This window comes from Rasamsonia byssochlamydoides (assembly GCF_041956645.1).
Source record: "Rasamsonia byssochlamydoides strain NRRL 3658 unplaced genomic scaffold VTN77scaffold_5, whole genome shotgun sequence".
Classification (NCBI taxonomy): Eukaryota; Fungi; Ascomycota; class Eurotiomycetes; order Eurotiales; family Trichocomaceae; genus Rasamsonia; species Rasamsonia byssochlamydoides.
The window spans coordinates 348,858-361,492 of record NW_027192388.1 but is presented as its reverse complement, the minus strand read 5'-3'; the positions used below and the strand labels follow the sequence as shown (position 1 = coordinate 361,492).

The 12,635-nt window shown below is 51.3% G+C and overlaps 5 protein-coding genes across 5 annotated transcripts; 3 read left to right on the top strand and 2 right to left on the bottom strand.

The window, feature by feature from the left end:
* Positions 1-879: 879 nt before the first annotated feature.
* Positions 880-1,683, top strand: VTN77DRAFT_6496 (uncharacterized protein; the record flags this gene model as incomplete). Its single annotated transcript, XM_069422780.1, has 1 exon — positions 880-1,683. One exon carries the CDS (start codon positions 880-882, stop codon positions 1,681-1,683), a length of 804 nt encoding a protein of 267 aa, XP_069281406.1.
* A 4,234-nt stretch (positions 1,684-5,917) lies between these two features.
* VTN77DRAFT_6495 (uncharacterized protein) lies at positions 5,918-8,308 on the bottom strand (the record flags this gene model as incomplete). The annotated part of the gene is made up of 1 exon (XM_069422779.1): positions 5,918-8,308. One exon carries the CDS (start codon positions 8,306-8,308, stop codon positions 5,918-5,920), a length of 2,391 nt encoding a protein of 796 aa, XP_069281405.1.
* Positions 8,309-8,554: 246 nt separating this feature from the next.
* On the top strand, positions 8,555-9,443 carry VTN77DRAFT_6494 (uncharacterized protein; the record flags this gene model as incomplete). Its single annotated transcript, XM_069422778.1, has 3 exons — positions 8,555-8,581; positions 8,646-8,735; positions 8,808-9,443. The coding sequence occupies 3 exons, from the start codon at positions 8,555-8,557 to the stop codon at positions 9,441-9,443; spliced, it is 753 nt and encodes a 250-aa protein (XP_069281404.1).
* Positions 9,444-9,814: 371 nt separating this feature from the next.
* VTN77DRAFT_6493 (uncharacterized protein) lies at positions 9,815-10,989 on the bottom strand (the record flags this gene model as incomplete). Its single annotated transcript, XM_069422777.1, has 3 exons — positions 9,815-10,606; positions 10,671-10,754; positions 10,816-10,989. 3 exons carry the CDS (start codon positions 10,987-10,989, stop codon positions 9,815-9,817), a joined length of 1,050 nt encoding a protein of 349 aa, XP_069281403.1.
* A 290-nt stretch (positions 10,990-11,279) lies between these two features.
* Positions 11,280-12,197, top strand: VTN77DRAFT_6492 (uncharacterized protein; the record flags this gene model as incomplete). The annotated part of the gene is made up of 4 exons (XM_069422776.1): positions 11,280-11,359; positions 11,431-11,529; positions 11,589-11,881; positions 11,950-12,197. 4 exons carry the CDS (start codon positions 11,280-11,282, stop codon positions 12,195-12,197), a joined length of 720 nt encoding a protein of 239 aa, XP_069281402.1.
* Between the last annotated feature and the right edge of the window lie 438 nt (positions 12,198-12,635).

Here is a 12,635-nt window from a genome sequence, read left to right as displayed (position 1 = left end):
GGGGGGGACTTCGTAGATGGGGCGCGCCGTGGCGGAGTCTGCGTCGATCGTGATATAGATGGGCCGAAGAGCTCTGCCGCAAGCTCGCGAAGCTCGCAGGAGACGGCGTCGATGTGTCATCAGGGTCCGCTACGGATGGAATGAGGCCGTACGATGTGAGTATGATAAAGGCGCGCTCTTGATCGGTATCGTTCACAACAAGCTCGATGTCCTGCGGGCATGGATGCATTAGCCATTTGTCAAGCGCATATGGATGGATGCCAGTGCGGACTAAGAGAGATCAAGGTAGACGAGCAAGAGGGCAGAGATCCCCGCCATAGTGTGCCGCTGCGCAAAGTCCCCAAAGCGCCGATGGCACTCCAGCTTGCGCAAGCGTGCTGGCTACGAGTGCTGCAGATTCAGTGCTTGGTTCCCATCCCAGTCAGTATCGACAACGACAGATTCTCCCGGCGGTTTGTAGTCTCAAGTTCCCGAGGCTTCGGGCAGTGAAATTCTAATAGATATTCACAGAAATGACCGTCCTTTCTCGGTTCCGAAACCGAGTTCTCGGATGGTGGTACGACATTCCTTTGCCAGCACTCGAGGCCGACGCGACGCCAATCTTTCAATCGTGGCATAGATTCGACCCATCTTCCAAGAGATGGGTCCCTCTTGATTCTGCACTCATAACCGCTAGCGCGGAGCGGAGTCCTAGCGAAGATGTCAGGCTGGCTCGAGGCTCAAGACTAGTCCTTGTTACATGGAATGTCGATGCCACCTCGTCCGCATCCGAGGCTCGTCTCTCTGCTGTCATTCTCGCATATCCAGAATTTGGTTCCACCCGCCGACATTATTTTCCTCCAAGAAGTATCCCGTCCTGCTCTTTCGGCTTTATTGGCAATGCCTTGGCTTCGCGATCACTGGTACTCGAGCGAAGCGGACACTACCAAGTGGGGAACGCAGTCCTTCGCGAGCATGACGCTCGTGTCGAGATCACGGTTCGGCGACGCAGGCCGTGCTGCCGACAAGGTGGCTCTCGGCCCAATCTGGAGAGCCAAGTATCCCAGTCGTTTTGAAAGGGATGCCCTTTGCTGCGACCTTCTTCTGCCTTCACTTGGACCAGCCCCGTCACGGTCTCGCTCACCATCCTCAACATCCACCGTGGCGCCTGTCACGGCGATGTCCAGCTCGGTCTCCCCAGAGTCGCTACCACAAAAATATCTCTCCCGTATTCGCCTCATCAACGTGCATTTGGACTCCCTCCCAATCCAGCCTTCTCTGCGCCCTCGCCAGCTCTCCATCATTGCCTCCTACCTTCGCGCCGCTGGTCGTGGTCTGGTGGCTGGTGACTTCAACCCCGTTCTTCCCGAAGACGACACGCTCGTCAGTGCAAACCGCCTCGTAGACGCGTGGACCGAGCTCCATCCAAATGAAGCCGGCTTTACTTGGGGCTTTGACGGCAACCAGCCATTCCCGCCCATCCGACTCGATAAGGTGGCAATGGTCAGGCTGAAGGCCTACGATATCCAGGTAATACCGCCAGGTACGTGTATGGGCACGGGCACGAGCGGCCAGGAGAGGGAGCAGCAGGTTGGTGCCCCGCTGTTGAAACAAGAGCAAGAGCAGAGGCACGATCACGACTCGCCGCTACGGTGGAGCGATCATTCTGGCCTTATGTGCTCCTTCGCATTAGTGGGCACTTAGTCAACCTCAACCTCAGTGGTGTGTAGCTCTCCTTAATGAATATAGATGATGATGTTTTACGTCCTCTTCGGTCCTTGACAGCGAGTCTCGCTCGACCAACTGCTCAGCTTCAGCTTGAGCAAACCCACCCGGGTTGAGGAAGTTCAGCTGCAATTGTTTCAGCTGAACGATTTTGGGGTCTTCGATCTTCGGGAAGGCCATGAATCCCGCCAGAATGCCTTCAACTTCGACGAAGCGGCCGGACGACTCGACGAAGAAGTAGTATGAGTTTTCGGCGAGGTAGTGATCCGCATTCTTGATAAACGGAGGACGCGAGAAAATGTCGAGAAGCACACCGTATCCTTGGTGGCCGCTCGGGACGGCAATGTCGATATCGGCTGTCGTGCGCGCGGACATGCCGACATTGATATCAAAAATTTCCTTGGATAGATCAGGGCGACGACGAACTTGGCTGATAAGTAGTCCTGTCAACGGCGCAACAACATGGTCTCAGCGGCTAGGTACTACCTAAATTGAATAACAACGGTCGAGCCTTCTCTATTGGAGTGATTAACGCCCAACCCTAGACCTGTCTGCAGGTTGACCAAGCAAGCATTCCCACGTCCTGTCCCGAATTTCACTCAGCGGCCAAACTTGTCAGGCCTCTTGATCGCGCAGCCCGCCTCCTCGGCCGGCCGGCTTTCTTCGGCGGTTCTCTGGCACCTTGAGTTCTAAAAGTTTTGCAGTGTAATTTGACCACCTGGAAGACGCCTTATAGCAAGGGATATGAAGGACTGGATGAACTGTGTGAGATTGGATCAGCCTTTCTTATTCCCACAATATACTATGGAGACATAGCAAGGTACATTCGACTGAGCAAGTCGGTCGAATCTTAGCCTTCAAAAATCAAAGGCAGAGAGGAATGAGAGGGTTCAAGGTCTAGGGACACAGATATGGCTTCTTAATTGGTAGTCTCCGAAGAAAACCCTCAATATTACCTTGGCAAAGTTGTCCTAATCAAAATGTCGCTGAGAACTCGAACGCTCCGAAGGACATAATGGTTGTCCTATACGAATTCTCGAGAATCAAAGATTCCCATCCTCAAACCATGTTCAGATTATACAGAGAAACTGCCTTCAATAACAGTCTGGAAGCAAATATCTCCCAGTCCCTACACGTCGTAAAGTAGCTCAGGCAGATTTTGATTCCAACTTCAATTTCCTATTTGAGGAATTTTTTGCTTCACCCAAAGATAACCCAGAATGTATATACCCATTTAAAATAACAATAACTTACAATACATGTATCCGTTGAATCTCAAGTCCTGTAAATGATATACCAAGCATCATATCTGCTTTTTCATCGACAGAACCTTCCCAAAGACTCCCGATATTTTCGAAAGGTTTCGCAATATGATGGCAGTAGATTGAAGAAGAAAGTCATCTAGAGACTGGTCCAAGTCAGCTTTGAATACAGATTATGCACCAGCACTGGTAAAAGCAAGACTTCTCAACTTACGGAGGGAGGAGGAATTCGTTGAGACTGCTGTGGAGGAAAGCGACACCGGCCTATACGAGACATGACTTGTTAACTTCTGGTCCCCTCCTTGTTTGAGGGCGATAAACCCCATAATCGCGAAGAATACTTACACCGAAGACTAGAATGTATCTGACAATAGTGGTGTTCGCGGGCGGATGCTTCCCTGAAGAGACAGTCTTTCAAACGGCGGCTTCTCTCCGGCATATATTTACGGTAGATGTCAAATAGGCATGTTGCGTCCCGTTCTGTAAACTCATTGCCCGCAATGTATTCGCTGTAACTGGATTTCTACCAATGTTCGATGAACTCCTTAAGTTTTGTCCGACGTCTCTCCGCACCTTTGGTGTAAAGTTTGTTCGCTTGCAAACCAAGTCTTCATGGTCCTGTGGCCGTTTGGCTATCTTTTCTGTCAAATTGGCAATTCAATGATTTATATCGATCATGCCAGTGTCACTTTCCAGTTCCGCAATGGCTGCAGCGCTAAGGTGTTGTGGGACATTCGTATCTCTGTAATGCATTATGCTTTGTTCTCTTTCAAGACATTCAAAGTCCGGCTCTAAGTCCTAATAGCAGGCTTGAACATCCAGAGCTAGAACCTCTAATTGGTAACTAAAAATTATATCGGGATTTTCATGATATAGTACCTGACTATGTACTGCTTTAGATGCGTGCACTAAAACATGGTCAGTAGTGCTTAGACATAATGAATAGATAATGTACAAACAATTTTATTGGCGCCAGCTCTTCTAATTCCATAGATACACAGAGTATCTCAAAAGCAGACCTGCTGGGCTAGAGATCCAAAGTGATATTGCAGGGATGCAAAGGTTAAAGCTTAGGTTTTGTGAGGTCCATCAGGAGTTACCATATGAAGCATGGGAAGGCTTCTCACATAATCTTCCCATTCAAAGGACCATGACTCTCATCCTCTAGATGGTCGCTTTTCCAGTAATTCATCAACTGTTTTAATGCCTTTGAGGCTTGATCTGCTAGGCCAATGGGTTTAATGATTCCAAATTTACCAGAGGGATTGATACCGCTCAACAGGTTACAAGTGCACGCCAGGCCGCCAGTGGCATATGAGAACTCGAAGAATACGGTAATTTCTCGACAAATTTCGTTCTTGTACTGTTTAAAAGGGTGCTGCACTTCTAATATAAGAAGCCAGCAGATGACCCTATTGTGCCATTTTTTTTTATCTATCTTCATCTATTTCCTAGACTCAGCTTGTGAACTTCCCTGATACTCCAAGCCATGTTTGTTAATTTGGACGAGATTATTCTCTATCGTCCCCCTCCCCCTAAGCCTCCTGCTGAATCACTGCAACCCCATTGCCTCTATCTCTTCCAAGCACTTCTCACCCAATTATTCTACAGCTCTCGGCGAACAGAACGAGTTAGTCAGCGGGGCTACACGGAAAGAATGAACCTTAATGAAGAGCCTATATTGACTCTCTAGATACTTGTTAGGAGGTGAGATCAGGTGCTGGATGAGCTCCTGAAGAAGTTCGCTCATGTCACGTGATAAATGGCCTGACGGGCCAACGGGAGCTGACAGGCAGCAGTGATACAGGTCAGATACGCCATTCATCGAGGTCTATCATCTCCCTAACATGACTGCAGACATTCCGGAACCTCATGCCGTTGTATCGTTCGATCTCTTAGTCCCCATCGTTGATGATGCCCCATCGACAACCCTCATGTTGGAGATAACCCACCAAGGGAACCCATCAACTTAGTGAGTTTTATATGATATCAGGACCGAGTTAGTTTGATAGTTTGGTTAGGCGACGCTGATCTACAGCATGAGGAGAGACTCGACTTACAATATAGACTCTAATCTCCTGTTTTGTATTGCACCTATAAGGATCGATTAGTCTTTTGAAGCCGCGTCCAAATGATTCCCTTTGGGACATACCGATGATCCGACAAAGAATGGGGACTCTGTATTGGTTCTATTCGTCATATGTAAAACAGCAGCTAATGGTAGGTATTATATGAGATAACTAATCTACCTATCTAAGCTTAGTAGTGGATGGATCAGTGTTGATATGGCTAGACTTGACCTTGACTCGGTAGATGTCTTCAATGCAGTTTTACGTATCATCTTTACTGTCTTTATTTTATGGTCTGTCTTTAGTCTATCTTTACGGAGTATCTGATCGATCGAAGGCTTCTCTCGCGGGCAAGGACCGGCCCGCACGTAGGTACGTACCTAAAATTAGGTACCTAAGGTACGGAGTAATACACTGTTTCATTCTCCCCCCGCCTCCACACTTTACAATTAATTTATGCTTGTTGTTCGCGAAGTGAAGAGTCTATTGGCATTTGGCACATCTATCTCGTCTATCTCGACTATCGCGAGTTGTGCGGCGTGCCTGTGCTTGAAGTCTAGTCTAGTCTAGTCTAGATCTACTGGTATTGTACAGTACATGTAGACGCGGGTATATGCAGATGCAGATGCCCGTGTCCCTTTCTTCATGTCGAAGAGACGAACAGAACAGGCAGATCGTAATCCACGTGCGTGTATGAGCACAGAGGTGCCCTGTGCCTGATATGGCACGTCCTCAGCACACGGTTCTGGGGCCAGGTGTAGCCCGTAGGATCATGATCGACGCGGCCATCATCGAGGTGCTGCAGGGCGACCCGCCAAGATCTCAACATCTGGGAGATCCTAAGCCAGCGTGGTATATTTCAATACCGTGCTGAGGCTGCTCCTAACTCGACACACCGTCCCGTCCCAATCCCCAACGGCCAACCTCCCGCATCGCCTCTTCGCCGCCCTCGGCCAGACGCCCGTCGGCATTGGACGGGTTGCTGCTGCCCAGCACTCCCGCGACACAGCGCCATCCATTTCTGCCCCCTCCCCATCGGAGAACCTCGTTCTTGTACCGCTCGCCCGCTTCCCTGTCGATGGCCGATTTGCCTGCTTTGAACACATCTTGCCAGATCTTGTTCGCAATCGCGCGGTCAAAGATGTAGCTGTAGTAGGTCGCGCCATAACCAAACAGATGTCCAAAGAACCCCTGCCAGGAGGTGCGAGGCTGCGTGTCTGGCGGGTCAGGGAGAGACGAGTACTGGGAAAAGACACGATGGTAGATCTCCGTGCTGTCAATCGTGGGGCTATCAGTGGGTAGCGTGTGATAAGCTTGGTCCACGAGCGCCATCAGAATCTGCGCCTCGTCTTCCACGGCACCGTATATGAGCGCGTGAGCGGATCGATCCTGCTCCATGCTGCGCATCATGCTCTCCGACAACGGCTCATTGGTCTCCCAGTGCCGCGCATACAGAGACAGCACCTCGGGGGCAGTTGCGAAACTTTCCATCAGAACAGAAGGCAGTTCCGCAAAATCGGTTGCGCAGCGAGTTCCCGATATCGACTGAAGCGGCGTCTGACCAAGGATGGAATGCAGAGCATGCCCCATCTCATGGAACAACGTCCGCACACAGTGTTCAGAGAGAAGCGTTGGAGGGCCGTTGCCAGAGGCGGGCGGCTCCGGAAAGTCGCAGACAAGAGCTATTGTAGGCAGCTGGCGAAGGGTGTTTGACTCGACATTCATCGCCGTGGCCATTCCGTCATTCGGGTGAGATGGAGGATCCATAGATGCCGACTCGGCGATTTCGTCAGCAGAGATTTCACGCGAACACCGGAGCGTGAAATGGGCTGGATTTGGACTCTTGTCAGGTCTGGTGAACAGGTCACAATAGATCACCGCGATATGGCGGTCAGACTCGTCAACCACATCCAGGCGGCGAACGTCCGGGTTCCACGTCTCTCCCGGCGCAGTCTCTTGCGGTACCAGGCGTACCCCGTACAGACGATCAAAGAGACGCGAGAGACCTTGCATCACGGTCCCAAGAGAGAAGAATTCGGGAACCCTACTGAGTTCACGGGATCTTCGAGACATGGAATATTCAAACACGCGCTGGTGGACGTAGTAAGCATGGTCCCACGGCTGTAAAGGCGACGATCCTTTCATGCTCTGCAGTTTAGACAGTTCCTCCTGGACCTGAACCCGGTTACTCGCGATGAGAGTCGTCAAGAAATTGGACACGGCCTCGGGTGTCTTGGCCATCTTATCACTCAGGGCCATGTGTGCAAAGCTAGGGTATCCTGACAGCTTGGCCAGTTCGGCTCTCTTGGACAGAAGCTCCTCCAGCCGACGAATTTGCGTCTTGCTCGACGTTCGTGTCGCGAGGTAGATCTCTCTTCTCGCTCCTTCATCATGAATCGATCGTAATGCGAGCTTAGGTACCATTCCCACGGTGGGTACAGGCACCCGATTCCACTTCTGCAGTTGCTGCACTACAACCGGATCCATGCCCCGGACACTGTTCTTGTTAAGCACGACATGCGACTTCGCCGGCTCCGCACCATTCACAAAATCGGACCCCAACTGACTAATATCGTTCGATAGATTCACAAACCTCTGTCGGTCTTTGGGGGGCATATGGATGGCCGAATTGGAGAAGTCCTTGATCAAGATCTGCGCGACCATCTTTTCACCTTCGCTCCAATGCGACGTCACTTGTGGATTGTCAGCTGCCTTCTTCAGCTGGTCATGGAGACCAGTCGTAGTATTAAGAACGTTCATGTATTCATACATGAGCGCGTACGCCTGTGTAGCAGCCTCCTGAATCCGCGGGTCTGGATGATTGCACCTCATAAAATCCGAGAGATCTATGACCCGACACAGCAGATCACTCAGGCGGTCCAGGTCCTTCGCCATAGCCCGATACCCCTCCAGGGTCGACACTGCTAAGACCTTGGCAACAATCCTTTGGCATTTTTGCAATGTAACATGGGCGAACTCGCGGAACCCTTCGGGACTGACAAGATACTGGTTTTGCACGAGCCCGGTCCGCTTCAAGCTGCTCGCTCCTCGCTGAGAAAATTCCCGCCAAAAAGGACGAGAGTCGAAGACGCGTCGTAGGGTATCGTCGTCATGGCGTTTTGCAGCACCGTAAGCAGCAGTGACATGGTCGTATGCGAGTTTGCTCTCGGTGGGAGCAGCAGCGGTCTCAAACGATCGGCGACACTTCAACCGTTGCAGGCGCCGCAGACACTGCTGGCAGGTCCATGGCCGAGATCTCAGTGTTTTCAGCATCGTCTATAGATGCTGAAACGAAAGGGCTTCGTTTGAGCAGGAAAAAAGAACGAAAGGCCAGCCGGGGACGAGAACGGAACAGGCGTTGGGCGGATTCCTATCTTTTCTCGTCCGCCAGACCCGAGTTGCCGCGAAAGGCTTGGCTTCCTCCGGCGAACATCAACGTCAGGCCTGCAAAGAATCCATTCCACCACCGATCTCTCACCACGCCGCATCCATTGGCCCTTGGCCGCTTCGTCATTCAAGATGTCCTTCCGGCCAATGTTCCAGCGGGTATGTCGCTGCCAGGATTCGTGTGGTACCGCTGTTCCCCGGCTGTTAACTGACAATTTTGCAGCGGACTGTCGCTCCCATCGCAGCGACCCTCCTGGCTGGAGGTATCGCCGCGTACCCTAGGACTGCTTATGCAGAGGCCCCGTCGGAAACGGTATGAGTCTGTCTATATTGATACTGCTGCGATCTGTGGTCTTTCCAGCTGACGGCTGCTTTGTCAATGCAGAGAAAACCCATCTACGACGACTATCCCTCGGAAAAGGAACCCGCACCACGCCAGCAAATACCCAGGCTGTCTCTCCCCTCTTCTACTGCTCCTTCTGCCCCATCCGCGCCACAGACCTCTCCCACTCCTACCGACCTTCTGACCGGGCAAGTTCGGCGGGCTCGTCTGTTCCTCTACAGACAGTCTCTCGCCGCGGAGAACTGCTTCAACGACTTCCTGTCTCGCGTGCTCCGCGTGGAGAACGCCTTCACGGACACGATCGCTTCGCTGGCTCCCTCGCCCGAGTCTGGCGAGCGTCTTCTTCCTGGCAGCATCTACGTCCTTGTGTCGGCCATGGCTGGATCCATCGTGGCCCGAAACCGCGGGATCTTCCTGCGCACCACCACCCCGCTTGCATTCGGCACTGTTGCCGCGTGGACCCTCCTCCCGGTGACGATGCGTAACGTCTCTGATCTGATCTGGGAGTATGAGAAGAAGGTCCCCGTTGTGGCAGAGAACCATCTTCGATTCCGGGACTTTGTCGAACACACGTGGACGACGGGCGTGGCCCACAGCAAGATGGGACGTGCCATGCTGGAGGAGAAGATTGGGGAAGTCCGAGAGACACTGGAGGACTGGGTGAGAAAGGGCCGATGATTGAGAGAGAAATCACGGCACCTGCTGAATATAACTCAGTGGGAAAATCTCCAGTGTAAAATGAGAGCTCCTGCCCTCAGATGGACGGGCGATGTAAAGCTCTCGTACTGTGTACATTTACCACGAAACACTAGAGTCGAAGAGGGTTGGGTGCTTTTCTTCGGATCTTGTCCTTTTAGAACAATAAAGGTTTCTTTGGTTGGTTAAAGCCCATAGCATTGCTCTACTCTTTAAGATTTTCATGAAAGCAAGAACCAATCCTGGCAATTCAATTCAGCCAACGTCATGTCGACGCATGCATAGTCGTAACTCCACTGGAAATAATCATACAACAGATTGACGGCCTGGTCATATTCGAATTCATATCTCTATCATGTCTGCGCTGCAGGTTCATTGCTACCCTCCGCAGGCGCCGGACTGGCGGAACTTGGAGGTGGCCCGCCTGCCTTTGGCGGCGGTGGAAGCGGAGTACCTTTTCGCGAAGGGACAAAATCTTGTTCTCTGCTCTTCTGTTCTCCCTCGGCAAAGTACTCATCAAATGCACGGTTGGGTGACACCCCTCCATGGCGGTGCCTTCGCCCAGTTTTCGCCCCTGATGACCGTGTCGTGGACAGGTTGGCCGTTGGGGAAGTTAATGGAGGTGGTGAGGGCATGTTTGCAGGGACAAGGAAGTTCCCACCAGGAGAATGGGCGCTTGGAACCGGTTCCCGCTGCTGCTCAGAACCGTCTTCTTTTGTTTCGAACACAACTTCTCCAGGCCCTTCCACCTCTTCACCCAATCCGACTGGCAGGCGGTGCAATGCGCCATATCCTAGCACAGCGCCTAGTGCACCTTCTCCACCCCAGCCTCTCGTAGGAACCAATTCTACCTCCCGAACCACATCGAATTCGCTGTTGTAGACCCATAATACGAGACTCCGGTTGAGGTGGTCCTCGACCAATTCGCCCAGGGCGGATTCACCCCGCAATGTCCCACTGGGTGATCCAAGGATGTAATCTGAATGTTCTAAGAGACCAGCCAGGTATGCTGGACTCAGAGGCGACGGTATTGATAGGACATGCCATATATGCTGTGTGGATGACAGAGGCGCGAGTTGTAGAGTAAGTCCAAGGGTGGGATTGTCCTTGGGGACGGGTATGGAAATGGTATGAGTTCGTTGACCCTAGAAAGACGACGTGAGCATAAGGGCAATAGTTATCAATAATAAAACCGCTGTCCCGGCTTACTTTTGCGCTCCAGATCTCTAACGACACGCTGGAACCGGCGCAGTTGCGGACTTCGGTAACAAACAAGTTGGGGTCAGGATCGTCCTAGAAATATCATATTACATGAGCAGCAGAACGAAGGCATAATGTCCGGTTTAACACTCACGATCAGGCGACCATTGATTCCAATGATGAAGTCAAACCATGGCTCCAGTGGCAGGTCTGGGTCCTTATTTCGAAGGACCTGGAAGCCGAATGAGTTATCGCCGGGGCCACTTGAGCTGTGTTGTTGGGTTTCGGCGTCAAGTCGCCCGATGAATCTGTTCAGGGCTCCGAACATGTCTGACCTCCAGCCTCCGATAAAAGAGAAAGTAATTAATTCGAGAATCTGGCTGGATCCAGGTCCCTCCGCACCTGTTTACGTCCCCGCTATTGATTAGCTTCGATAGGGAGAGCTGTCCTGAACGGGTACTATTAGGCCCGAGCAAACAGAGCAAACAATGCGCTCGCCGCTTCTCTTATTTGACGCCGTGATTCAGCCCAGTTTCCTATCATGTGAATCTGGGGGATGAGTTCGACCAGGTCGTAAAATAAGCATACAAACAGCAGGAATCACATCGTCCTGCTGCCATGAGCGGCGATACCGAGGAGGCGCCTCCGGAGGTTAAACACTACACCAACAGAGGAGAGGTTCCTTGGGATATCCAGAAGTACGCCTGCAGATTTAGATTTCTCTTGCATGTTGAAGATCTGAATACTATACTGACGACGCATCATTTAGCTACTGGGTACAACGGCACAAAATCTTCTCCAAATATGAGGAGGGCATCTGGCTAACTGACGATGCCTGGTTTGGGGTGACTCCAGAGCCAGTGGCAAAGTTCGTGCACTACTTCGTCATGAAACGACTTGCTCTTTGCTAACCTCATATATGTGCAGCAAAATAGCAGAGCATATTGCAGCTTCCGCTCCAGCCGGGCGAAGCATCCTGGTCGATGCATTTGCGGGAGCCGGCGGCAACACCATCGCCTTTGCGAAGTCGGGCCGATGGAAGCGCGTGTATGCCATCGAGAAAGATCCTGCGGTGCTGGCTTGTGCCAAGCATAATGCTAAGATCTACGGGGTCGAGAAGAAGATCACTTGGTTTGAGGGCGATTGTTTCCACATTCTGAAGAACCAGTTGAAAGATCTAGCACCGTATAGTGTACTCTTTGCGAGTCCTCCCTGGGGTGGTATGTTTCCATCCCAATGCTCTTTTTCACGCTGTTGTCGCGTATGCAAATGTTGACTTGATTCTCAGGACCAGGGTATCGCTCCGATGAAGTATTTAATCTGCGCACCATGGAGCCGTACTCATTTAAGCACCTCTACACGGAGTTTTCGCTTTTCACCGAGCATATGGTCCTGTACCTGCCAAGGACTTCGGATCTAAGACAGCTAGCCAAAGTCGTTAAGGATGACCAGAAGGCGACTGTCATGCACTACTGTATGGAAGGTGCTAGCAAAGCGCTGTGCGTCTACTACGGCGGATTCAACTTGGAATCGTAATATCAGCACACACGACAGGAATGCCTTTGATTGTACTCGATCACCCAGATGTCGGTGATTCTTCTTGAACTAGTATAGTGCTAGGCGACACAGACGGTGTGTTAGTCGTGAAATTGCGCCTGCTCCCGGTCGTGATGATGCTAGCAGGTGTTTTCTAAGTCGAGTTGCAATACGGTGAAGGGACTAGGAAGGAACCTCGTTTCACGACCTTGCAGTCAAAGAGCGTTAAAGAACTGGAGCTAAAGGACCAGCTTTGTAAGGTATTGCTGTTGATGCCTCGGTGACTGCTGTTTTGATGTGATCATGACTCGTCGTAAAATAGCACAATACAAGATGCTACGATTTGCTACTGATTTTATTTTGCGTACTTTAAGTAATGGCATATCAGTTTGAGACTTTAACTACAATATAATTTTTATTATCTCCTCTCCAGGAGGG